This window comes from Tauraco erythrolophus, chromosome 9 (genome assembly GCF_009769465.1).
Source record: "Tauraco erythrolophus isolate bTauEry1 chromosome 9, bTauEry1.pri, whole genome shotgun sequence".
NCBI lineage: Eukaryota > Metazoa > Chordata > Aves > Musophagiformes > Musophagidae > Tauraco > Tauraco erythrolophus.
Genome location: NC_141473.1, coordinates 9,745,438 through 9,770,908, shown reverse-complemented (window position 1 = coordinate 9,770,908; position 25,471 = coordinate 9,745,438). Strand labels below are relative to the sequence as shown.

Sequence of the window (25,471 nt, the reverse complement as noted above, 5' to 3'; positions counted from 1 at the left end):
CCTCTCCTAGAAGACTTTTCGTCATTTAATCTGGATCATTCATTTTTGAGGCCTTTAATGCAGAAAGTATTTTACTTTTTACTGTACAAATTAAAGACACAGTAGAGAATTAGTCTTCCAAAACCAATGCTTAAATATGGCTTCAGAACATGACTTGTTTTTATATTTAATTTGTGCGCCTTCCCGAATAACTCTTTAAACCCATGCTTTTGTAGTTACCTGGCCTACAGCCACCTTTTGTCATACTCTGATGTGGACATTTAGATGATGGTGGAACCACTTCAAGTGAAGAACAAAGGTAATAAAGTTGTAGGTGGAGGTTAAAGCAGCAGAATCACAGATGCCAAATTTCTATTGAAAAGCCCTCAGTTTTGAGGCTGAATTTCTGAAATATGTAATGAAAATCAGTATTTTGTGAACAGACAATACAGAGTGTTGTTTTGCCAAGTGTAGAAACAGTACAGAAAGTTATAACTGCAGCACAAGTACAATAAAAGTGAGACTTTGTCCAGAGCTTGACAAAGGTATCTTGACTTTGTTCTTCTGTAATTGTGTATATGCTTGATTTTTGATAAACATCATCAGTATGAGTATGGCTTATAAATAGAGCTAACTCCTAATTATCCAAAGTTGTGTGGGCTGGAATGTCTTAGATAATTAAAAAAAACCCACAATAATTGTAGTACTGGGGAATTTGGTGCAGATACGTGCAGTGGGAGTTGGGAGTTCCTTCAGCAATGTTTCTTGCCTTCATCAGTGCCTCAGTACTGTCTGATTCATGTTTTCTTTTACTCCAAATGGAGGAGGGGTGAGACTTGGTTCTAGGAGATTTGAGATAGTTTGGTATGCAGCTGTCTTGGGTCTGGAGAGTTCATAAAATTTGATTTCATGTTCAGCAAGAGCTTTAGTTTGGGCAAAGGTTACAGGATTAACATGCTTCCAGGTGGGGAAAAAAGGCCATGTAAGCTGTTTATTGGCTCGGTGGAGAACTTGGGCTAACAGGCCTGCCAGAATGGAACAGTCTCAGAATGGCCTGTGTAGTCTACAACTGAAACAAATCTTTTTGTAGGTAAATGAGTTACCCACTTATAAAAACTTAGTTTCTAGTATATTGGTATGCAGACTTAGCTGAATGTTTGTCTTGTAAGAGTTGTTTGATGAAGAATAAACTTGCAAGGCTTGTAAAGCAGTCCTTGCACTCATTGGGAAGTCAAAATCTCTTGTTTCAGAGTACTTTTTTTCTGAATGCTGATGTGGCAAAACTATGCATAAGTATAAACTTATCATAGACCACATGTTCATCAGTATTGAAAGAAACTTGTACTGTTTCAGCTGCTGTAAAACTACCTGTTCTGAATTTTGCCCTATGGATATCGGAAATTGCGTGATTTTTTGGGGTTTTTTTTTTGTTCCTGCTGAACAACTTTAATTGAAACAAATTTATGAATGAAGAACATTAAGACCTCTATAGAGTGTTAAGCACAGAGTGGTGAAACTCTTGCTTTAATAATACCACTGATGGTAGGTTTGAATAAATGTAGTTTGACAGTGATAACAAGAAGTAAATTCCAGAGTGTGTCATGGTCCTGCATCTCAAATGTGCTAGCAGAATAGTAGGAGTAGATAAGAGCCTCCTGTCTTCCTGCAAACACTCCTAACACAGGCATGCATGAGCATTGTTAAATCAGATCTCTTTGCAAATACTTCTGCTCCTAGGAAGTTCCATGGAAGGCATACCTGGTAGAGGGGAGTTGCTGTTGACAGCTGCAACTGATAAAGGAAATACAGTGAGTTATTGTATTTTATAATTGCCCCAAATATTCTGAGTATTTCTAGGTAGCAGAAATGATCAGCATATATTGCTCTTTCTAGAGCTTTGAAATTTTTACTCTTTTTAATGTCACATTTTGGTATATTAGAATATTTCTACCCTAATGGACAGCTTTTTTCTGCTAAGAATCACCTAAGATTTGTTTTCTTCCACAGATGTCACATTCTGACTTGATTCATGAGAAGCCAAGGAAAGTACAATATTCATCTAAGAATGTTTTCTCTATTGGCTATGATGAGAATCTCTTTAGTTCGTTAGCATCACCCTCTCAAATGAGGACTTGCCATCATTGCGGTCTGTTTGGTAAGTGCCCGTTATCCTGTAGTCTGTGGTGCACAGTATATTTATCAGGGAAACCAGATCAGAAGGATTGCTCAGAAATGTCTTAAAATGGATGTATATTTTTCTCTCTCAGTTGCAAGTGTAGTGATTATTCAAAACATAGCTGGAGTTAGGGAACTGAGAAACAAGAGAGCATCGCTGTAATCAGAAATGTTGGGGTTTTTTTCCCTTCTTAAATAGAGAAGGAATTTGGGTCATCCGGGGCAGTAATGTCTGGTGGATGGCTATACGTGAACACAAATACCTATTTGTATACGCTTAGAACTGTAACGAAACCGTCTTGTAAAACAGTTATTAAATAATACATGGAGTCTGTATCTTAACAGCTGTTGTTTCATCTGATATAGATGTTGTGGGTGTTTTTTTTGTTGGTTTTTTTTTTTTTAGGATCCCTCAGATGTTCACAATGCAAGCAAATATACTATTGCTCTGCAGATTGTCAGAAGAGAGATTGGCCAGCACATGGTGTTGTGTGCGAGCCAGTTAAACAGAAGTAAGTTTGTTAAAAGTTCTGCCAAATAATGTTTACAGAAAGAGAGTATCCCTCCCAATACAACTTAAATGACCATGTGAAGGCACTATTACAGTGAAGTATGTTGCTTATTCTTAGGCTGGTACTGCTTTGTCTCATACTTGGCAGAAAACTGAGCTCTGCTGCTTTAGAAGGGTGACTTGAAAGACACTATTGAGTTCTTAAGGTGTTCTGTAGCATGACTTAAAGCGAAAGCATTATTTTTACTTGTGTCAGAACTATGTGACCAGGCACTAAGAATACCAGTTGATCACATGACTTTGTTATTGCTGTTGATGACATAGGGAAGAGAGGAGAAATGACTCTCCTTTCTAGCAGTGGCATGGTTAATGGATTGCATTTAACAGACTCTGAAGGGGCACCCTTTGAATCTAACTGTAGCCTCAGTGAACTTCATGGATATTTTATCTTCCATGAGCACCACTGCAATTAGAAGAAGTTGTCTCAGCCAGGCAATTCTCTAGCTGCTTGTTACTGCTTTTTGACATGCCAGTTTAGATGCTCAAGAGATCACTCTCTAATCTGTTTCAATTAAAGTAAGCACCATTAGGTTATGACACGGTACAGATTGACTGGCTGCCTTTGAAACAGTTTAGGGGAGTGATCTGAGCCTTTAAGCTGACAATCTCTAGCAAGGAGTGTTGATTGCCGTTCAGTGTCCATAATCAAAGCTTACAAGAGGTTTGTTTATTTTTTTTCAAATGTTTTGCGACAGTGCCTGAATGGAGGGGACACAGGAACAATCTGACATATGTTATTTGCATAGTACTTACATATTCAACTGAAGTAGCAACTTCTTTTTTTTAAGATTTTATAGTTCTTAAGGCTGGTTTGGGATTACAGTGTTATCAGAACTCCACAATAACAGTGTAAGATTTCTTCTCCATTTTAATGGAAATTAATTTATTTTTTTGTCGATGGTATCTGGAAAAACATACCAGATGTTGCATGACAGGGAACTAACAAATTTGCCATTCTGCGTTTTCTTGGAGGAAGAATAAGAGTTGACAAAAAGTACAAACTATGAACACAGCCTTTTTGTTCTATTTGCAAGCAGGTGTTTTGAATGCTACTTGTCTGTCTTTGGTTCTTCAAAATTAACATAATTTTCTTTTATTACAGCGTAGGTGATAATAATGGAGGCAAGTTACCTGCTAAAACCAAGAAGAGAGTTTATCTTAAGGTATAGAATACGGTTTTCACTATGTCTTGAATGGATCTGTTGTAAGCTAGTTGCAATATGCCATACAGGGAAGGAACAAGTTCCAAAGATTATAATTTACTCCTTTTAGAAAGATCAGTGCTTCAAATCAAAGGTTTCTGGGAGAAGCATTCAGAAATATGTTACTTCTAGAGCCCTTAGCCCTTAGCAACACTATTGAACAACTTGTTTTTGTTTGAAAAAACATTTGTGAAAAAGTTAAAAATCAAGAGTCAGATGTTGCTAGAGAAATATTTTAGGAAGGAAACAGAGGTAGCTTGTCTAATTCAGGAAAATTCTGATGTCTTAATGTTTTCTATGTAGATAATGAGCCTTGTAAATTAACTGAGAAATACATTAATGTAGTATTGTATAGCAACAGATGCAGATAAGCTTTTGTTTCTTTTGCTGTAGCAGGAATTAAACGTGATGCAGTTCTCCTTTGTAACATTTTGAAGCCTTTCCTGCTCTTACTGTGAGCCAAACGTTTCCTGTAGTCTTTCTATGAACTCTTCTGCAGCAGATTGTTTTGCTGTCTTCATGGTTTCTTGGGGTGATATTTATGAAAGCGAGTAAATGTGCGTACCTCCAACTAGCCTCATGTATGCACTGTACAAGAAAACTCCATCATGCACGTCTTTGAAGTACCTCATTCATCTGTTTAATTTTTTGAAGGAATTGAGAAAGGAGGCTTCAGTTTGGGTCATGAGACTTCTGTTAGTTCGTCCTGATAAGTTTCTGCTGTGTGTGTGCGCTTGTGACTGCGTTCTAATAAAACTGATCAACTGGTAGTGAGGGACCTTTTATATCAAGAGGTTGTACAACATGAATAAACAATTTGTAGCAAATTTATTTTGAAGTAACAGAAGGTTTTATTTTTCCCTGGTTCATCTTCTGAAACTCAAGGAAGTTCTGCAGAAGACAGAGAGCTTATGTTGCATATTGAAAAATATTTAATGGATTTTGCTTGTGCTGTGAGATGTGTTTTTATGGAAAATCTTCTAGAAAGATCTTTGTTGCAAGTAAACAATTAGTTGGACAATTGCAGCAGTAATCTCGGTCATCATGCATTGTCTGAGGTATGTTCGTCCAAATGTAAAAGAGGTTTTCCCTAAGAATCTGTATGAGGTTATTTTTCTAATGTTTTTAGGATGTCATAGACCCAGATGGTGTGCATTAGGCAGGTTACACTAAACGTTTAGACTTTTTAAAAAATGGGTGCCAGCAGTTAAAGCAGTAGCTATAATCTAGTCTGTGATGTTAAGGCTGCAAGGAAGTAGGTGGAATTCGATTCCTCTTATTTATGAGAGCGTCATAAGCTGTAAATGTAGCTGAGTTGTCCTGCAGAACAGGTGTGAAAGGAAGAGGTGGATGTGTTGGGCTTCAGCGCTTGTTTTTCTTTGCCTGATCAGTGTATCTCTGTGATAGTGTTTTAAGTTACTTTCAAGAGTAATACCAAGTCTGTAAGACTTCTTATTGAAAGCCAACGGAAGCACTTTTTTTACATGTTTCTTGAAACTATAAAAAGCTCTTTTTTCATTTGTTACTGTAAGGAGCAACAGCTGAAAAACTCTGGTTTAAACATAACTTGTAGCTGTTTTAAATAGGGTAATTCAACTTCCGCGGATTCTCTCAAGACAGAAGAGCACATCAAGAAAACAATGCTTTCAGAACTCCAGACTCTAGGGATCAAAAAAGCTATGGAAGTACAGGTAGTCTTATTTTGGAAGAATCCTACAATGCTTTGTTAGGTTGCATTTGAAGCTTTATTAAGCATATATAGCTGCGTGTCACCTCAGCTCTTTGTCTTGTTTTGCTCACGTGTAAAATTCCTTTGTTTTTATAAAAATGAGTAAACGCAAGTGGGACTAGCAGGGGGAGTAAGTGAGGAAGATAATTTCTGTGAAGGTGCAAATCACCAGTTTTGTTCCCTGCAGTTAATTACTGCTAGATTCAAAAGAAAAGAACAGTGTCAGGTATACGGTAAAATGCATTTATTGAAATGAAACTGGTCCTGAATAATATACTGTGGGTTGTTCTTGCGTAATTATCATCTGCTATGGCTTTTCTCTTTAGGGTACAGTAACAGAGTTCAAGAGTCCAAGTGAATTTTATATACAGATGAGTTCTCCAGAAGTTTTGGACCGGATCAATAAACTTTCTGTGAAGCTGCAAGACTGTTACGCCAACACAGCTTCTCAAGAGCAATATATGGCTATCGAAGGGGAAGTCTGCGTTGCAAGGTGTTCTTTGGATCAGGTAACACCTGATTGTCCATAAAATAACCATTCTATATTGAGCTCATCATGTTTTGCTTTTATGTCTCTACCAGTGAAGACTGCTAATTAGAGATCAGTTTATTGTGGTGGAATTGTGGTAGTAACTAGCTTTATAACATCTGCAACTCAAATTTAAGGGGCTTTCCGTAAAAGTTTACTTCTATTTGTTTATGTAATGAGCCCTGTAGGCGCTGTTTGTCCTGCTGTTGCTTGAAGGTTGTGTGTGTTCTTAGCAAATTTAAACTACTTACTTAGAACAGTTTGGAATTTGAGTCTGCTTAATTAGGGAAGTTATTCTTACTTCGTTTCTTGCCTGACTTTTTTGGTTGCATTTCTATACCCGCCTCTACTTCCTGTTTCTCTTGACCCCCTTTTTTTGTGTTTCTTCTTTTTCTCCTCCATTGTTAGCAGATTCTTGATTTACTATACAGTAGCCAATATCCGTAGGAATAGAATTTTATCTTCACAGCAGTCAACACTAGAATGAGTTGTATTCGTTTGAGTTGCTTCAGAATTGGCCAGTACCTTTGCTGATAAACAAACCTGATGAAACAAAGCAAAATGTGTTGTGTTCTTACTATGATTATCATTTATTCCTACACAGACCTGGAAAAGAGCACTGGTAAAAGATGTGGATATATTGCAAAAGAAAGCACAAGTATTCTATATAGATTACGGAAACGAAGAAAACATTCCGTTCTCTTGGATTAAAGCTCTGCACAGAGACATTGAACTGTTGCTTCCTCCATGTGTGAGTTCTATTATCCTAACAGTAGCTGAGGTATTTTAAATGAACGTAACTCGTGTCTTAGTGTAGCTGTCACTATCACAGTAATTTTTGTTCAGTGAAAGTGATGCATAAACGTGTTATACTACAGTGTTTCACCTTGTGAAATGTTTCCGAACTATTCCATGCGAGTGAGGAAGGCCACCTGGCTTTTTTTCTTCCTAGTCCCAGAATTCTTGGGTTCTCAGCTGATTGAAAAAACCTCCGCAGGACAGTTAGGTCTGTGTGTCCCTTATACACTGGAGGACAGCAGGGGTGACATTGCGCCTGTGTATTCTAATCTGGTCTCATGCAGCACAGAAAAATCGCTTGTGGTTTGGACAAACTTTGAGGTAAAGACAGCTGTTGGTCTGAGTTTGTTGCCATACTACGTGAACGTCTTCCATTACAAAATAGATAGTAGTTTAACTCTCAGATTAAAACTAGACTATGTTTAACTATGCACAAACGAAAATAGAATAGCATCCTTTCAACCATTGACAACTATGACTAGCAGCTGTTGGAGTGGTCTTTCATTGCTTGTTTACATGACTTTCTGCTGGGTCCATAAAAGATTTTGAGAACTGTTTGAATCTTGGCTTAAAGCTCTCGGTGTCTGCCGAGGGCAAGTTAGAACGTGCACCTGTGGTCAGACGCGGTGTGTGATACAAACATACCTTACGAAAGACAGCATAAATAGCAGGAGAATAAGAGGAAATGTAGTTTACGATTTGAACTTGATCTCCTAATTAACTCTCTTGTAAAGAAGTTAATTGAATTGATAACACTTCAAATTCCAACAGCAGCTTTAACTTTCATATGCAAGATGGTATTTCTGAGGGCCGTAATTATTTAATCGCTTTTTCTACAGGGCAAACAACCCCCTATCCCCTCTTGTTTTAATTGTAATTCTTTTCAGGCCATTAAGTGTTCCTTTGCTAACTACAATCTAAAAGAAAAAGTATGGAATGAAGGCACCACCAGCTTTTCTTCCCAACTCATGGGAAAGCACTGTTCAGTAACTGTTGTTGACATACTACAGGAGGAAATGATGTTGAATTTTGCTGTAGATGATGTTGTTGTTCCAGATTTTGGTAAGTACTTGGTAGTGGGGGGGGGGGGAACCCACAACGCAATTAATTAAGTCTTTCATGTTCACTTTCCCTCTCCCTACCTCTGCCGAATACTTTTGAAAGAAGATAGAGAAGATAGTTTTTTCTTTTGCTCTCTTCCCTCTTGTCACTCTCCCAACCTGCTTCTTGCATTTTCTATTTTTTTTTAAATTTTCTTTTATTTCTCCTTTTCATACAGAAGTCATATTAAAATGTGTCTATACCTGAAATATCTTGTTATGCTTAATAACCTTAAATTTTATTAAGGTTACTCTTCCAGTAAAAATTGTAATAAATTCAGCATTTTCTAGATTGTCTTGTTTGTTTTTCTGTTTTAATAGATGCATGGAAATTTGAGACCATGTTGTTCCTTTTATCTCATGCATTTTTAACTCTTGAAAAATGATAGTATCAGCTTCTAGTTCCATTAAGGGTTTTACCAGCTTTTCTTATATTTCGTATGTGCTCACTAAAAAAAAGTATCCCAACAAAAGTGCAACCACTGGATATTGTTGTATGTAGTTGGAGAACTCTAAGCATGTTTGCATTTCTGACTTAGCAAGCCTAGGTGGATAGAGACAAGCAGAGCACCTGACCTTTGAGGAGTCTGAATTCAGATTCTCAGTTGAGCTGAGGGGGTGGCTTTGATTGTGGAACCAGATCATGACACAGAAGATGTGCCTGTTGTCATTATTTGGAGGGCTGTTTTGCTTGGGGCTTTTTTTCTGGCTCTAGAGCAAGAATAATATAGTGCTAAGAGCATATTTTCACTGATATGCAGCCCACAGAAACTTTGAAGGAAATAATGGTTGATCCTCTTAGCTTGCTAAAATTCCTGATGTGCAGGAAGCTTATCTCCATGTCATAGTCTGTGCAGTCTATAAAATGATGGTTCATTTAGTCCTGTGTAAATTCAGCTAGTTCAGGGACAATGTGCTGGACATATTTCACAATTGGTTGCTTTACAGCACACTAATGGCATAACAATGTAACTTGCCAACCTCTTGGAGAGAGGATCACAAAAAATATCACTGCATTCATGAACTGTTGCATGCATCTATTCCATGACCTTACAAGCAACTTAAACACCTGTATTCAGGTTTTTGGTTGAAAATAGTTATATTGAGAGCTTGGAATACTGCTTCATGCATTGGAAATGGAATATGTAATAGCTAAGAAACTCAAGCTTTCTTTGTAAATTGTGGTAACTCATTGCATACTCAGTGTTGTAAATATCGAGGTAAGTTATGAATCCTTGCATCCGAAAAGCTGTAATGAGGTTTTTCAGCTAACAGTCTTTAGTGACTATGACTAAATGTTGATTGTTACTGCTTTTCTTGTTTTATTTAACCAAACAATCTTGGATCTGTGAATGTCTTCGGAAAACTGAAGTAGTGGAGTTACTCTGAAATTACTTTTATTTTGCATTCTAAGCATATTGAGTGCTCAACAAATAAGTAGAACATACCTTGTCATAGGGATATAGGTCAGGCTCAGAAGATGGTTCCGAAATGAAACTAAATTATGACTATCTTGTATGGTAAGTAACTTTTTTCTTACATCTGTATTTTAGGAGACTGCCTAGATGAAGTACCTTTAGAAATGAGGTCTGATTTAACTCCAGGAAGGAGTTATGCCAAAGGAGGAGACTCTCCAAGAGGTAAGCAAGCAAGTCAAACTTCTTAGCAAGAGATGGAAAAGACGTGAGGGATTTTAGGTCTTCCCATGTTGCCTGATACTCTGAATGGAGTAAATATTCTAGCTGTTCACTAGTGTCACCTCCTACTTAAAAACATTGGCTGGTGGAACTTCCTTCAGTTCACTAGTGACAGTAGCACATACGCTTTTTAATAGTATCAAGTACTTGTTTAGTGATGATTATGTGAGCATTAATTTCATGGATAATGCAACAGGAGCCTTCAAAGTCAGAAGAGTCAGAAAAAAAAATAAACTGTTTCAGCATGTTTAAATTTTAAGTCATCTATCTTCTGAGCTTTTGATCAGCAACCTCTTTTTTTTCCTTTTTTTTTTTTTCATATGAAGTATCAGAAAACCATTCTAAGGGAAGTAAAGAAAAAATACCTGAAGATGAAGAATTTCTTCACTGTGCTTATTCAGTTGCAGAGTGTGTCTCCGCACGTATTGGAGATGCATTTTCTGGTGTGATTTCCTGCGTTCAAAATCCAGAAAACTTTTTCTGTCAGCAGATACACAGTGCCCGTAAGTGATGTGTTGAAAGTGGGCTGTAAGATACCTAGTATGGCTTTTTTCCTCTTCAGTAGAGAGTGGCTGGAGGGAGGTGTTGCTGGTCTTGTGTTTTGGGCCATTCCTCAGTCAGTTAAGAGCCATGGTGTTGTAGGGGATTTTTTTGGCAGCATGAGCTGCTAATACTGCTTACTAACCTGTAAGGTGATAATTTGTGGGCAGTTTGAGAGTGCAAGGTAGAAAGATGGTGTGGCATGGATTTTAGCAATCTGAAGTCAATTTGCATCACAGATACTTCATGTTAAATATGTTCTCTCATGTGTTCCAGAAATTCATGTGAGTTTCTAATTACTTTGTTTATTCTTGTAATGCCTTGTTGCTTTACCACTGGAGGGAAGTGTTTCCTTATAGGCTGGGTGTGTGGACTGAACTTTTGTTGCGTAGTATGGGGAGAATATCTGAGTATGGGAAGGCCAGATAATAGTGCCCAAACCCTGCTTTGGTGTCTTCTGATAAGTAAAATGTAACACTTCAGTAAGGCTAGAGTCAGAGTGCTAGGCTGCAGGGACTTTTGGTGCACCTCCCACAGTGGCAATAAACAGATGTCTAGAAGAGAATAAGAGCAGAGTAAGTTTGTAGGATGTGTCCTCCTAGCGCTGTTTGAGCCAGCGTTTTTTTCCAGCTAAAAGGACTTTTGCAGCTGATATGACCTAGTGTATCTGCTCACCCTCAGAAGAAGATTTTTCTTCTGTGCACTTGTGCAGCCTTTGAATTCTGGGTAGACTCACAGCATAGCATGTCTTCAGCAAGAAATGATGCCTGTCATCTGCCTGTTGTTGGAAGAGCTGTTTTCCTTGGTTTCTTTCTAGTATGCCTCCACTAGCTTGTCTTCAGTTCCTACTGACTTCGGTTTTGTTCCTGTGTTGAAAAAGTCTGTGACTGATTTTTCCCTGCCTGTTCTTGTTACTACTGTGATTCCTCAGACTTGCGTGAGGACTCTCTTCAGTCTTACTGATCAATGAGTCATAGTGTCTCATCGCTATTTGGTTAAACATTACATGAAATAACCTCCATTATATTACAAGGTGTTCTTGAACTTAAGATTTGTGTACTTCTGTAATAATTAAAAGACAGTGTATCTTCCAAAACCTATTTTAACATCAGGTCAACTTGCTGAGCTTCACGTGTCTCTTAATGAACATTGTGACAAATTTCCCAGTAGTCCAGATTTCCGTCCTGCTGCTGGAAATGTGTGCTGTGCCCAGTTCACAGGTAAAAACGGAGTGAAAATATGACTCAATGTATGTTGCCTTAATTTATTAGAAGAATAAACATATTTTGTAATTATGTCTAGAAATGTTTCATATAGAGTGTTTTTTTTATTTGTGTCTGGTTTTAGCTGTGGATAACATTTGGTAGCAATTTAAAAAAATCATTAATGGCAAATGATGACATCTATAAAATACCAGTTTGAAAAAAAGACCATAACGTGGTCCCTTCATTGAGCAAACTCTTATCACTGGGTTGATTTGGATGTAAAGACGCTTTTTAAGAGACTGTGAAGGAATTTGATTTTTTATATGTTGGTGAGCCTGTTTGCTGTGTCTGGAAATAAATAGAGACTTGGAATTTTAGACCCTAAAAAAGGAATGGATTACATGTAATGATGCTGCTCTGACAGATTTCTTCTCAAAAAGTTGTTTAGCCAAGACCTGGTAGTCCTGAATTGTATGTTCATAACTTAGTTTCCACCTGGCAGTTTTCACTGACGTCAAGTTTCTGCAAGTCTCAGGACAAAACTGAACCTTGCCTAAACACAGTCTAGTGTTCTGCATAAAGCAGTGTTATGTGCTAGGGATTGGTAAGTCTATGTGAAAGAAATATCTTTTGTTTAGTAGAATCTGAAGTCTTGTTTGCCTGAGTGCAGTAGGAATATGATTCTCTTTTCCTCACGGATCATTCTTCTTTTCATTCAGCTTATAGCAAGGAAAAAGCTCAACGCTGCTGCTGTTACGCCTTTTTTTTTTTTTTGGTCAGAAGTGTTGCTGCTATAGCTTCTTTATGTGATTGATAAACATCCCTGATCACTTACTACTTTCCATTTCCTGTGGTTTTGCTAGTTTGAATAAATTAACTGTGGGACTGAACAGATAAGCTGAAATAAATGCTTTTTTGCACATTCAGAAAAAGCTAGTGCTGCCAGTAAGCTGTCTTGGCATTTGAATGGGCACTGGTCTCAGGTGCCTAGCAAGGGAAGGCTATCAGTTCAGTACCTCAGATGTCTTGAACTTGAGTAAGCTTGTATTTCTATTTCTTGAATACTTTAATTAAATTATTAGATCTGTTGTGTGGCCTTTTTGCATGTCACTGTGGACAGCTGAGGTAGTTTGCTGTTTGTTTAAATGTATTGAACTTAAGCACTACATCCACATAATACAGTAAATTCTTTGTTGCCATATGTATTTGTGAGGTGGGTGGGTCTTTATGGAAGGAAGGAGTTTGCAACACTCAACTCATGAGGGGTGATGGTGGTAGATGTTGTGTCTATAAGGGTTTTGTGAAGGTTTATGTGAACTATAATGCTGCTTGTTTATGTCGAGATTGACATTGTATTTATATATGGGTTTAGCTAAAAAATCATTCTGTTTTCAGAAGTTAAAAGAAAGTATCGTGAACATCTGTATCTTCTTTTCTAGAGGACAATCTTTGGTACCGTGGTGCTGTTATAGCGTATGTTTCTGAAGATTCTGTTTTGACGGGCTATATAGATTATGGTAATTTTGAAGTTCTTCCACTGACTAGACTTCGTCCTTTGGTTCCAAGTTTAATGGACTTGCCGGCTCAAGCTATAAGATGTACCTTGGCAGGTATGAAGTAAATTATAAGCTGTTTCAAACTGGATAGAGGCAAAATAAGTGGGGTTAGATAACGACCACACCTGTAGTATCTTATGTAGAAGTGTGGGGAAGGATGGAGATAACAGTGGGCGTTATTTCCAGAATTCTTAATTGTTGTGGCATATGTGCAAAACATAATAAATCTTTCCCAGTGTACCCGGTGACCTGCAGTTTTGTGTTTGGAAAACTGTGTTATATTAACATACCTGTTAGGTTTTGCATGTGCTTTTGTTCTAAGCAAAATTCAGTCACCTGCTGGATTTGTGGAATTCTTAAATCTTGTGGTTCTAACACTCCAGGTGTGGGTAAATGTCATTTTACATCTTGAAATTCTATACTGTATCTGTCCCCCTCCCCTGGCTCAAATCTAGTGAAACTGCTAGTAGAGGCCTCTCTGTAGGCTTGTGATATCTGTCAAGTTGGAAAGGACATTGATGCTTCCTAGTTCATCCTTCTATCTCAATCCAGGATCATACTCTTTTTTTTTTTTTTACATACTTGTTTAACCTGCTATTAGAAATTGTTTGTTTTCTCTGTATATTCCCATCACTGTGCAAGATAGTCCACCCCTTTGCTTCAGTACCCTTCCTTTAGAACACTTGATGAATATTGTTCCTTTACAATACTTATTTATTTAACCTGCTTTTCAAATTTTTGGTGAAGTTCAGAGCAGCATTCTAGCATCTTTCTTTGGAGGAAAACATGAAACAATGCTTTCTTTGTATGTAGAGATGGAACCGATGCATATAGAATGTGACCTAAAGAAATCTCTTTTCTGGGACAAATGATGATGCCTATAGCTGATAATGAGTGTTCTGAGACTAAGGCAGGCCTTAAACACAACATGGATACAAAAAGTGATCAGATAAGATGTTTCCTGGTTAGAGTCAAGGATTACTGTGGCATAAAATATATCTTTCTGGAAGGCAACTTCTGTCAATCTGTTACTATAAAATTCTGATTATAACTTGTGTTTTAGCAATAAATTCAGTAGCATAAAGAGTAAACGTTTAAGGAGGAAGAAGTTTATAGTAGCAGATACCTTGGCTAAAAGATGTTTAATGTTGTTTAGAACTATAGGTTGTATTCATGAGACCCAAAGACTGACACTTCTTACAGACATTCATACTAAGGAAGTATTAAATCTGAATTTATGCTTCTCTTTATGTAATAAACTAGTCGTACATGATCTTTGTCAGATTTTTATTAAATCTCAGTAGTACAAGAGTTCAGAATCTAAGCAATTGGGTTTGGATCTTGTTACAACCATAAGGAGTGGGGGTGAGATATTAGGTATATCAGCTGTTTAACCTGTTGTTTTAAACAACGTTGTTGTAGCTTTCCTCATATTCTTGAGACTTGGACAGTCCTCAGAACCTTTCTGTACTATGACTTTTTAGGTGTAAAGCCACCAGTTGGATCCTGGACCTCAAAAGCTATTTCTCTTATGAAACAGCTGGTGAAAGACAAAGTCTTCACAGTAAAAGTAGTGGATAAAGAGAGATACAGTTCTGTGGTGGAGCTTATAGATGCATCAGTTACTCCAGCAATAAATATATCCAGCCGTCTCATAGAGGAAGATTGTGCAGCAAGTCTTTCCATCCATCCGTCAAGGATGGTCTTACCAGCCATTGGAATGAGTGATGTTAAGCAAGCAAATGGTGAGTACGAGCGCATCCTGCTAAACTGTCATTATTTAACCTCCTACTAGAATGGGTTAGAAAGAGTGTAAGCTCTTAGCTGTAAGAACTCTGCAGTCTGGCTCTTGAAGTCTGGCCTTTACAGCTCTGAAGTTTAGCCATGGCAACTTTGCCATGAAGATGCTGTGTTTGCTTGTGTGTCCGTATACGTGTCTCTCTGAGTGTATATATTTGTGTGTGTGTGTGCATACATAAAAAAGCTGCAATTGATTACTTTTGAAAAACTGTAGTAGTATTTCACTTTCTCGCATTAGAAGTCTTAGAATTCCCAGTTGAAGTAGGATATGACTAGTTACTACCTGCTTGTTCTTATGCCCTTGTCCTTCAGCTCAAATAGTATTTCATCTTCATTGTCGTATATGTTACACCTAAACCCATGTTTAGTCCTTGAACATTTGTTTGACTACAGTAGCCTATACAGCTTCAAGGCTATGCCTAAGTTGCAGTTTTTGAATTTAGTGACCAAAGCTTCAGTTTGGGAGATTTGCAAATTCTGCGTCAGATTTCTTTGTATTGTGGGAAGATTCCTAGCTTCTCTCATACAAAGCATGTTAAGCCCCTCTCCTCCATCCTGTGTCTGGTAAAACTATATATTCTCTCTTGATGCATCTACTGAAAACTGGAGGAAGCCTTTTTGCCAAGGTTATGTGTAAATCCTTTAATTTTGATCTTCCTCACTGGATGCCTTGTGGCCAGGACATGGGGTTGTTCAGCCTGGAGAAGAGAAGGCTCCAGAGAGACCTTCTAGCAGCCTTCCAGTACTTAAAGGGAGCTTATGAGAAAAATGAGGACAAACCTTTTAGCAAGGCCTGTTGCAATAGGACAAGGGGTAATGGTTTTAAACTAAAAGACAGTAGATTTAGACTAGATATAAGGAAGAAATTTCTATGATAAGGGTGGTGAAACACTGGAACAGGTTGCCCAGAGAGGTGGTCGATGTCCCATCCCTGGAAATATTCAAGGTCAGCTTGGATGGGGCTCTGAGCAACCTGATATAGTTGAACATGTCCCTGCTCACTGCAGGGGAATGCTGGACTAGGTGACCTTTAAAGGTCCCTTCCAATCCAAACTATTCTATATTCTTTGTTCAGAAGGGTAAGGAATCTTGTATAAAATTCAAATGAACAGTAACTTTCATGGTTACATCCAAATATGTTTTGATCTGTGGCCATCATCCTGGACCTGTTTTGTACTACTTGAGTTTCTTGGTTACTTCTTACCTTTTTTAAATTTCTCACACTGAGTGGGAGCTTTTGAATGCAGGTTCTAAACAGATTATCAACTTTTGTCTAAAGTGTTTTAAAACTTGTGCTTTTTGTATTGGAATTTGAACAGATATGTTTCTCTGTCAACTTCCAAAATAATTTTTCATTAACTTGTTTGCTTTATTTAAACATAGTGATTAAATCTGTTCTTGCTGGATCCAGTATGGTATAAGAGTAGATTTTCATTAACTTGCCAGAAGCTAAGAAACAATGTATTTTTTGGTTTAGAGGACTATTTAAAAGAAATTTCAGCATCACATGAAAGAATGAACAAATTATATTTCACAGTTGTTAACCATCCTAAAACTTTCTCTAAACTTTGAGCCATTTGTTAATTTTTATTTTTCTTGTCAATCTTTCTTCCTTCTGGAGTGGAAAATTCAACCAACTTCTACTTCTTTGAGCATATTTCTCAAAATATGCCATAACTTAGTTTTCACATGATTTGTTCTACAACTCTGTTAAATAATATGCTTCTTTCAGGTACCTGAATATAATATGCAGTGCAAATTTCTGCAACCAGTCTTTCTATTAATCTTTTTGTTCTTTATCCTCCTTAGACCGTTCCCAGTACTCTTGGTGACAGCTGTTTCTCTCTTCTATGCCTGCTACCCTGTTTCCCAAGAACCAAGGTTCCCCAGAGTACCTCTTGCTCAGGTTATTGCCACCCAGTCTGTTTCTCTGTGTGTGGTTACTCTTCACCACTCATCTATGGCTTGCCCTGCTCAGTAGTGATCAAATACGTTAAGCAACGGGCACATTTCTCTTACTTGCTTTTATTCTGCAAAGAGACTTTCACTGGTAATCAGTCTGTTGGATTATTTATAACAAGAAATTCAAGGACCTGAATGATCGTTCAGGATATGTAATTTTTTTTTCCTGTAAAAACTATTTTAATTTCTCTTTCTTCCTTTGTGTTTCTCTTCTCTTTCCTCTGTAGAGGACACAATGAACAAAAGAATTTGCAAGTGGAGTAAATTAAGTCCTAAACAAACAGTAGATGTCGTCGTGTGTACATTATACAGTCCTGGGGAATTCTACTGTCAGATTTCAAATAAGAGTGGTAAGTTTATTCAACTTGTTTTTTCCTGCTAGTTTCTTTGCTTCCTGATTTGTCATTTTTTATAGTTCTAATGCATTACTGTTTCAAGCAAGCTTATAGCACCAAGACTTACCTCTGAGTTTTTGTATCTAAGAATACAAATTCAATGATGAAGAAATTGGGTCATGGTATGTAGATTTGAAATCTGAAAATGTTGAAGGTAAGCAGTCAAATAAAATATAATCTAAGAATGTAAGGAAAAGTAAAAAGAGTTACCATAACTTAGGCAAAGGATGTCTAAACAGAAGACAGCAGAGAGGAAGCATGTTCCCTGTGTCAATACAACATTTACTGGAGCTCTCTTCTGGAACTCTGTCCTGTTCTAATTTATAAAAATTTACGAAGATTCAAAAGAGATAAAATAACATGAGAATGAGAAACTGCAGCTTTTGAGACTTGACTTGCTCTTGGATAGGTCAAAAAAAAAAAATATCTTTCTCTATTCGCATGTATAAAGATTCCTGATAGCCACTGGCTTTTTAACCTAGTAGAAAAAGAGCACGATGAAATTCAGTGGCTGGAAGTAGAAGCTAAATGCATTCAAACCGAAAACATAGGCCAGATCTTAAAAAGTGAGGGAAGCATATTCCTTGACTTCTCTAGGGATAGTATAGATTCTTTGTGGCTTATCACCTTCACAACATGACTGAATTCCTCTCTAAAAGTGTTACAGAGCAGGCTAAAGGACTAGATGTAAAAGATAAGTGCGTGAGAGGATCCATCATATCTATCCCATAATCCATCATATGCAGTGGCTGAACCAGATAATTCAAATGGCGTTAATCTGGCTGTAAAATACACTTTAGATTTTGGAGTGAAGGGTGCTTTTTGGATTAAGTAGGAAGAATTACTGGTCATTTTGCTATCATACTGAACTAATTTGTCAGTAAATATTAGCTATCTCACCTCTTCCTGCTAGTGAGTTTGTCTAGTAAGTTAAATAGATAACTAGGTGTCAACAGTTCTTTTTTTTTTTTTTTTTTATGAAATTCTAAAAGTCACTGAAACCTCCCATCAAATTTTTTAGAAATAAGATACACGGTGAACAGTATTGGTAAAGTTCAAGTCAGCTTATATTGTTGATCTCTTCTTTGTTTTTTTTTTCTTTCTAATTTTCAGAGTTACGTGCTCTAAACTTACTTAACAAATCGTTGTCTGAATACTGTCAGAAAACTCCACCAAATATTTTTAAGCCTGGAAATGGAGAACCTTGCTGTGCTTTTTCCTCTGGTAAGTAACAGACTAATTTTTTTTTTGTTTTAAAGGGTGACCATAAAGGAAAAAAAAATTGGGTGTCTGGTAGTTTGCATTGGTAGAAGATAGCAAAAAAACGGATTTAATTACTAAAAAATAAATGCTGATAAACTTGCTAAACATGTGAAGTAGTTTTTTAATTTTTATTTCTTTAAATTTTTAAAATTAGATGATGGTAACTGGTACCGTGCTTTGGTGCAAAACATTACTTCAGATGGAACTGTTAGAGTATGCTTTGTGGACTACGGAAATGTTGAGGAAGTACCACTGGATAAAATAAGGCACATCTCATCCTCATTCTTACAACTTCCATTTCAAGGAATTAAATGCTGGCTCTCAGGTGGATCTTCTTATTGATTTCTTTCTCTTGTAAGAGCTGTTGCATTCAGAGACTTGCTGCTTTGGGGGAAGGAGGTGATGACAGGGTATACTTCACAGAACTCTTTCTTTTTTTTTTTTTTTGGTAAGGTGATTTTGCGGGGTTGTTTTTTTGTCGTCGCGTGTTTTGGTTGGATTTTTTTATAATAAATTTCTGTGGTGCTTCCAGCCTCTGGAAATTGTGGGAGCCATTATTTTAGCCTTACTACACAGCAGACTGGCAGTTGACAGAAAGATGGTGGCTCTTCCCTGAGCTCTTGACAGTGCTGTGGAGTAATCTGCATGGAGGTTACTGACTGATTCACCAGTGAAAGGGAACTTGTTGTGTAAAGGGAACTTGTTGTGTAGTTCTGCTTCATCTATAGTGCTTACTAACTTGCTAGGAGTAAGCGTGCTTTTGTGCAACTTCATTATTTCTCAAAATTTTTGCAGGTGAAGGAGCTCATTTGCTCTTTATGAAGCAAGTTGGCCTTTCAGTTCTCCGTATGGATGTTTCATTTGATACCTACAGAGTTGGGCACCATACTGCTGTTTTTCAGTCTTCAATTCTCTGCCTCTTTCTTTTCCACATCAAATCACTCAAAATTCTACAGAATTATTCTTTCTTTCTAATGTAGTCTAATTGTTTTAAAAATAAGAAATGTGGAAACAGGAAAAAGCTCAAAACCAAGTTTCATGAAGATGTCTTCTGCTGAGTTTTTCTTGTCTCATAAAACACTGTTTTTCTGCTCCTTTGATTGAAAGGCTATATTAAACTGATTCATAAACAGTCTTAACAGTGTTGTTTGTGCTAAGGCGCAAGGATTTACTGGTTAGAATATCATAAAATGTAGAAAACAAAACTTGGGAGTCCTGAGCGAATGCGTTCTTTTAGAAGAAAAGAGAGAGAGGAAGACCAGTTAAGGGGATGAAGTGTAATGTGTATCCCCAAGACAGTAAAAGTAGCTTTTGTATTTTGAGTTGTGCTTTAAAAAGAAAACTTAAAAAATGACTTTTTTTTTAAGGAAACTATAATGTTGAAGAAAGTCACTTAATGGAGATATTTTGAACCGTTTTCCTACTACTTAGGTATAAAGCCTGGTAATAGCAAATGGATTCCAGAAGCTACAGCAAGGTTTCATATGTACGCTGCAGGGGTAAAGCTTCAAGCCAGAGTAACTTCCCTTTCCGGAGATGGGGCAGGTGTAGAGCTTATTGACAATTCCACAGGTCATCCAAAAGTGATCAATGAGATATTAACTTCTGAAAAATTGGCTGTAAAGGAAGTTCTAGAAGACAAAAATAACTTTCCAAACAAGTCTGTTGTCGAAAAAGGTAATTAATGCATGTTAACTTTTAGATTGAACAAGAATTTTCAGTATTCCAGTCTTTAACCATGACCTTGCTGTTTAACTATAGTGAGTATCGATAATAAACATGCATAGTTTTGCCCACATTGTCAGTTTTTACAGTTAAACACAAGCTGCCCTGCAGGTGGCGGTACAGACAAAAAGAGGAAGCTAAAAATCACTGGTTTGTTTTAAAGTAATGCTATTTGAATATTTGACAGTAGAGAGTTACAAAGTTGCTATGACTGGAATTTTTCCCATGTTTACTTTCCAGTATCTTATTTTTCCAAGGTGGTGTTTTGTGTTTTTTTTTTAACTGTAGCTATTTTCATATGCTAGTAGTTTATGGACAGTAAATTAAGCAAGAATTATCTTGGTTTAGATTTCTCTTCTTGAAGTGAAGACATGCAGATGTCTCTAACATTCAAAAAGATACTCTGTAACAGTTACTTATAATATGTCTGTGCTTGGAGGAAAGTGGGACACTGTATTTTCTTACTGTTTCTGTTAGAAACCTCACTCGGGCACTGGAAATCTATTGAATTGGCGATAGATGAACCGGTATCGGTCTGTGTAACAGAAGTTGTAGGCCCAGATTTGTTCTATGCTGTACCAGTTCAAATTAAAGGTAAGAAAAAGCATTCACTGTTCCTAATAAGCATTAAGAAGTCACTGTTGCAAGCTAGTTAATAAAATGAATGCCTATAGTGAACTAAACCATGTGAAAATGTAGCTCAGACAGTAGAAAAACATAAAAAATGCCAAAGGTGGGAGCAGGAGAGCTTAAAGTTGAGTATGCTGTTCATGATACCCAAATGTGGTTAGCTATCAAATGTTTTTTCTGTAGATCAAGAGAAGCTACATAAGCTGTTCATTGAACTAGAAGGCTATTGTAAATCTTGTAAGAACCAGCCCTTCAAACCAGAAGAGGGTGAAGCCTGTTGTGCCAGGTTTTCAGGTGAGGCAATCATTCATTCTTATATTTCCTTGACCAGTGTAAAACATGACTTTCACTTTTACTTTAGAAAAAGGAAAACCACCAACTTTAAAGCGCTTACAGATCTCTTATATTGATTACAAAGGATAGGCTGCCTGCATATTTAGGGCAGAGAAACCAGCTGGCAGTCTGAGAGAGAAAATGCAAATGTGTGGAGCTTTAAGAGGAAAGAAAACTAGTGACTGTTTAAACTGAAGTTTGTTCGTGTTTGATTCACAAGGGCATGAAGTTCATGGCAGAGCAATAGCGCCCTTGCATCTATACAGACCCACTTCTGGTTTGTGGGTGCCTGGGTGTTTTTTTGTTGTTACTTTGTGCAAGCATGGGGCGAAGACACTGGCTGTAACCAAGTGATTGTTCAGCCTTGTTAGCCTAAAAGGCTGTCCAGGCTTAGCAAACTGTTAGTTCAAGTCAAAAGTATGCTTAACAGTGAGAAAAATTAATTTATTGTTTTAGTCTTTCAGAAGAGGGGATACTCTACTAATATATTACTTCAATATTTTTTTAAAACAGTAGCGTTGACTCATAAATGTTGGCCACATGTGGATTGATACAGGAGATGTGGCTAAGTGCTGAAAATGGACTGGGGTGTGAGATCAGGTAACAGCTCATGGAAAACAGAATAGATGAATTAAAAATATTAGGCAGACCAGAAGGATATACCTAAGTGCTTGACAGTTGTTTTTAACTTCTACTGATATTTTTCTTTTTTGTGTATGTGTTTATGGCTCTTCAGGATAACTGAAGGGGAAAAAGGATAATTTTTTTGCTTTTTAATTTTGGTTATGTTTTGAGAGGGAATATACATTGGAAAATGAAGGTAAGGAGTTAGAAATACAGTGTACAGACATCTTTAAAACAGTATTGTAGTAAAAATCTTATCTGTATAATTTGAACAAAATTCTGAAGGCAACACTCACATCTTTATGAATACAGCAATCAGAAACTATTCCCTTGTTCTATGGACTTGCTTCTTGTCAAGTGGCCTTTTTATACACCAGAGTATTTAAAAATTCCTGGAAAACTCTACAGGTTTCTTGTTCTTGGGATAAGCTGTGTTTAAAAAATGGTACTTCACATGTGATTGTTCTTGTCCCAATCTTTTCAGATGATGGCCATTGGTACAGAGCTCTTGTTCTGAAAGCTTCTCAATCTGAAGTGACAGTACTATATGCAGACTATGGGAACACAGAAACTTTACCACTTTCAAGGGTGCTGCCAATCACTGATTCCTACTTAAAGCTGCCTTTTCAGACAATTATATGTTCACTTGCAGGTAAAAAACCAAAACCACCCCCAAAAAAACCCTAACTGGTTTTCTTGAATGTTATAAATCTATACATATTCTAATGATAGTGTTCATTCCTTAATACTGATAAACAGCATAATGATCTGCTGAAATAGTGTACTGGTTAATACTGTGAAAGCTGTTTTTATTAATTGTCTGTGCAATCTAAGCTATTTATATTAGGAAAACAGCATCATTTTTTCAAAAACAGTGATAGCATTACATGTAAGATTCAAGTCATATCACAAAGGAATTTTTTTATAGAACAAACTTGATTGTACTATTTATTTTTGTTTTGCAGGAATAGAGAAAGCTGTGTGGTCTCCGTTATTACTTGACAAGTTGAAAGAAATGTTACTGAATAAATACGTCACGATTACAAGGAAAGGGATTAATGGAAATGTTAATTTAGTAACAGTGGAGAAACTTGGTGAAAATGGTAGTCTGAATGTAGCTGACAAACTGGTAAAGGAAGGTTTGGTCAAATCCTGCGGAGCTGAAAACTTACATACTGAACATCAAGGTACACGCTTTCGATTAGTTACTTCAAATTACTTAATTTGAAGAACTGTTGGCTTGTGGGATGCCCGTGAGGTTTCCTCCTAAAAATATTAGAGAATGCCACATCACCTCCTAAATTAAGGAAGCAGTGGTGTTGTGTATTTTGCTCATTTGTTTGCTTTGTTTTTTGTAGGCAATGGAGGTGAGACCAAATGCTGCTGCACAGAATTAAAAATGCAAGTAAGACTCAGTCCAAGCAATATGCACTTTTTTACATTTCTAGAATTTAAAAGAAACCCTATGTGGGAAGCAAATGGGAGGAGGGATATAATAGCTAACAGAAACACTGAGGAATATGCAAAGTGAATATCCCAATGCTTTTTCTCAGTTTGTTTTATATGTGGTAATAATTAGAGCACCCTGAAACTGGGGGAGGATAGCGTATATGTCACACAGACTTCATTAGTCTGTGTTTTGGCACACATACAGCTTTTTTTTTTTTCCCTTTTTTTTTCTCCTTAGACTATGAAGGCTCAGGAGAGTTACTTTTGTCTGCTGTGTAAAGGCAGTTGTGGTGTTTTGCATAAACTGTGTCATTTGGACAAAGGGCAGCTGGATTTTTTTCAGTAATATGGCTGTGGATACAACTTGGTCGACAGCTGCACATAGAAGAAAATTCTTACAATGTGTATTTCAGGTAGCAGAGCTTAAAATTAGTATGTGCCACAGTTTGAGTCATGGAGCTAGGGCTGAGAGCCTGAATTCAGTAGAATATTGGAATTTGTAACAATGTTTGCCAGTTGCAAGATTTCTTTTTTTTTGCTTTTGAAAAAAATGAAGTGTCTTTTATGGATATGGCGTAGTCCTGTAAAGCTTCCTGGTTTTAAGCTTTCTCATTTTTTATTTTAACTTAGACTGTTTATGAAAAATTAGAACTTTCAATTACTAAAAATAACTTAAAGTATACCAGAAAAGATGCATCAGCCTTTCTCAAAGTGAGGGTCTTTGCCAGAAGAAGGAGCAAAATTTTGGATTTTAAAGACAAAAACCCCTTTCAATGGTGGTTCAAATTTCCCCTTCACTCTCTAGCCAGAGGCAGCAAGGTCAAAAGCAAAAATACGCACTGTGATATTTTGGAGGTAGGAAAAGAGCGTATCTGTTCAAGGCCATTTAGACCTTTACTGCTTCAGAGTAAGTGAATCAGCAGTTTAGTGGCAGAAAGGCAGTAGAACTCCTGACTATGGTCAATCTCTCTGTCCTACTGTCGAACCTCTTCTCCTTTCCTCCTCTATATCTCTCTGATCTTCCAGTTTGATTTAGCTAATATCTCTTCTGACTTCAGTTTGGTCACTTTCTGTTTTCTGTCATCCTTCCTTACTTGGGTAAGTTTGGCTCAAAGTCTCATAACAGACAGAAGAGAAGACAGAAGATTCCAATATAACTGAAAACATCAGGAAATAGACATGTGTGAATAACCAAATTTAAGATCCTGATCTCAGTCCTACTTTGAGTATTTCATCAGTTTAGTTCAAGAAAGTTTCTTCTTCAGGAAAAAAAAGAAGTGGGGGGCTGGGGGAAGTTTGCTACATTTTCACTGGCTTTTTTCCCCCTCCAGAAGGTTTTACAGCAGAAGGGATTTGCACATTTATTGAACTAATATGGGACTTTGAGTTTATGGTTTTAGGATCTACCCTAATCTGAAATCAGTAATTAAAAAAAAAAAAAAGAATTGTATATTACTAATTCTTTCTGCTTATTCCACAGCTTAAAAAGCATGAACGGATCCTATTCTTCCTTTTAAATGAGTATGGAAATCCAGATGGATTCACTGAAATGAAAAAACTGTTGGACAACTAAGTTTCTGATATGTGCCATTTCATTTATATGTATACCAGGTTGCTGCTGTTCCTGTTTTGGAAGAGCTGGTGTATTCATCAGCTTAAAAATGAGAGTTGCTTTGTAGAAACTTTGCTGTTTAGTACCTGTATTTATCTGTATGCTTGGATCGTTATTGTGAAATAAGTATGTAACTTGGAGGATTTCAAAGCTGTAAGCTAAATTTTCTGTTCAGTTTTGGTTTATACCATCATATGCTGCTAAGCTCTTTTGCTTTTATTTTGCTGTTGAATGCACATAACTTTATGGAATGGCCATTGCTTTGTGAGTCTGTTCTGTAAACTTGAAATTATTGTGATCGTAAAGCTTACTTCAACCTTGGTACCATTAATTTTACTTAAACTGTATCTGATCTTGATTAGTCTTCTTTCAACTTAATTTCCAGTCTGAAGTTAGACTGAAAATTGTTCTTCATAAACCTGGTTTCAGTATCATTAAAGGCTGAATCTTGGCTTGGACAGCACTTCAGTGCGCACAGTTCTTTATTTTCACTTACACTGTGCAATATGCAGCTGTGAATATTGTCGTGAAGTAAATTGTATTAGAGCTGTTTTGTCTGTAGCTGCATTGTCAGGATGTCTACCCCATCAAGATTTT

General features: G+C 37.0%; 1 protein-coding gene across 2 annotated transcripts; it reads left to right on the top strand.

The window, feature by feature from the left end:
* The first annotated feature begins 264 nt into the window (after positions 1-264).
* On the top strand, positions 265-24,835 carry TDRD1 (tudor domain containing 1). 2 transcript variants are annotated; one of them, XM_086616498.1, is made up of 24 exons: positions 265-298; positions 1,717-1,787; positions 1,987-2,134; positions 2,561-2,666; positions 3,828-3,888; positions 5,514-5,618; positions 5,983-6,165; positions 6,790-6,936; positions 7,871-8,045; positions 9,637-9,723; positions 10,107-10,283; positions 11,433-11,540; positions 12,965-13,135; positions 14,566-14,826; positions 17,071-17,193; positions 18,352-18,462; positions 18,656-18,826; positions 19,933-20,178; positions 20,704-20,820; positions 21,040-21,150; positions 22,298-22,465; positions 22,779-23,000; positions 23,172-23,218; positions 24,743-24,835. In XM_086616498.1, exons 1-24 carry the CDS (start codon positions 265-267, stop codon positions 24,833-24,835), a joined length of 3,243 nt encoding a protein of 1,080 aa, XP_086472624.1. The 2 variants fall into 2 exon arrangements, with proteins under 2 accessions (XP_086472624.1, XP_086472625.1); XM_086616499.1 differs by lacking the exons at positions 265-298; positions 17,071-17,193; positions 18,352-18,462; positions 18,656-18,826; positions 19,933-20,178 and having other exon boundaries at positions 1,686-1,787.
* Positions 24,836-25,471: the final 636 nt, after the last annotated feature.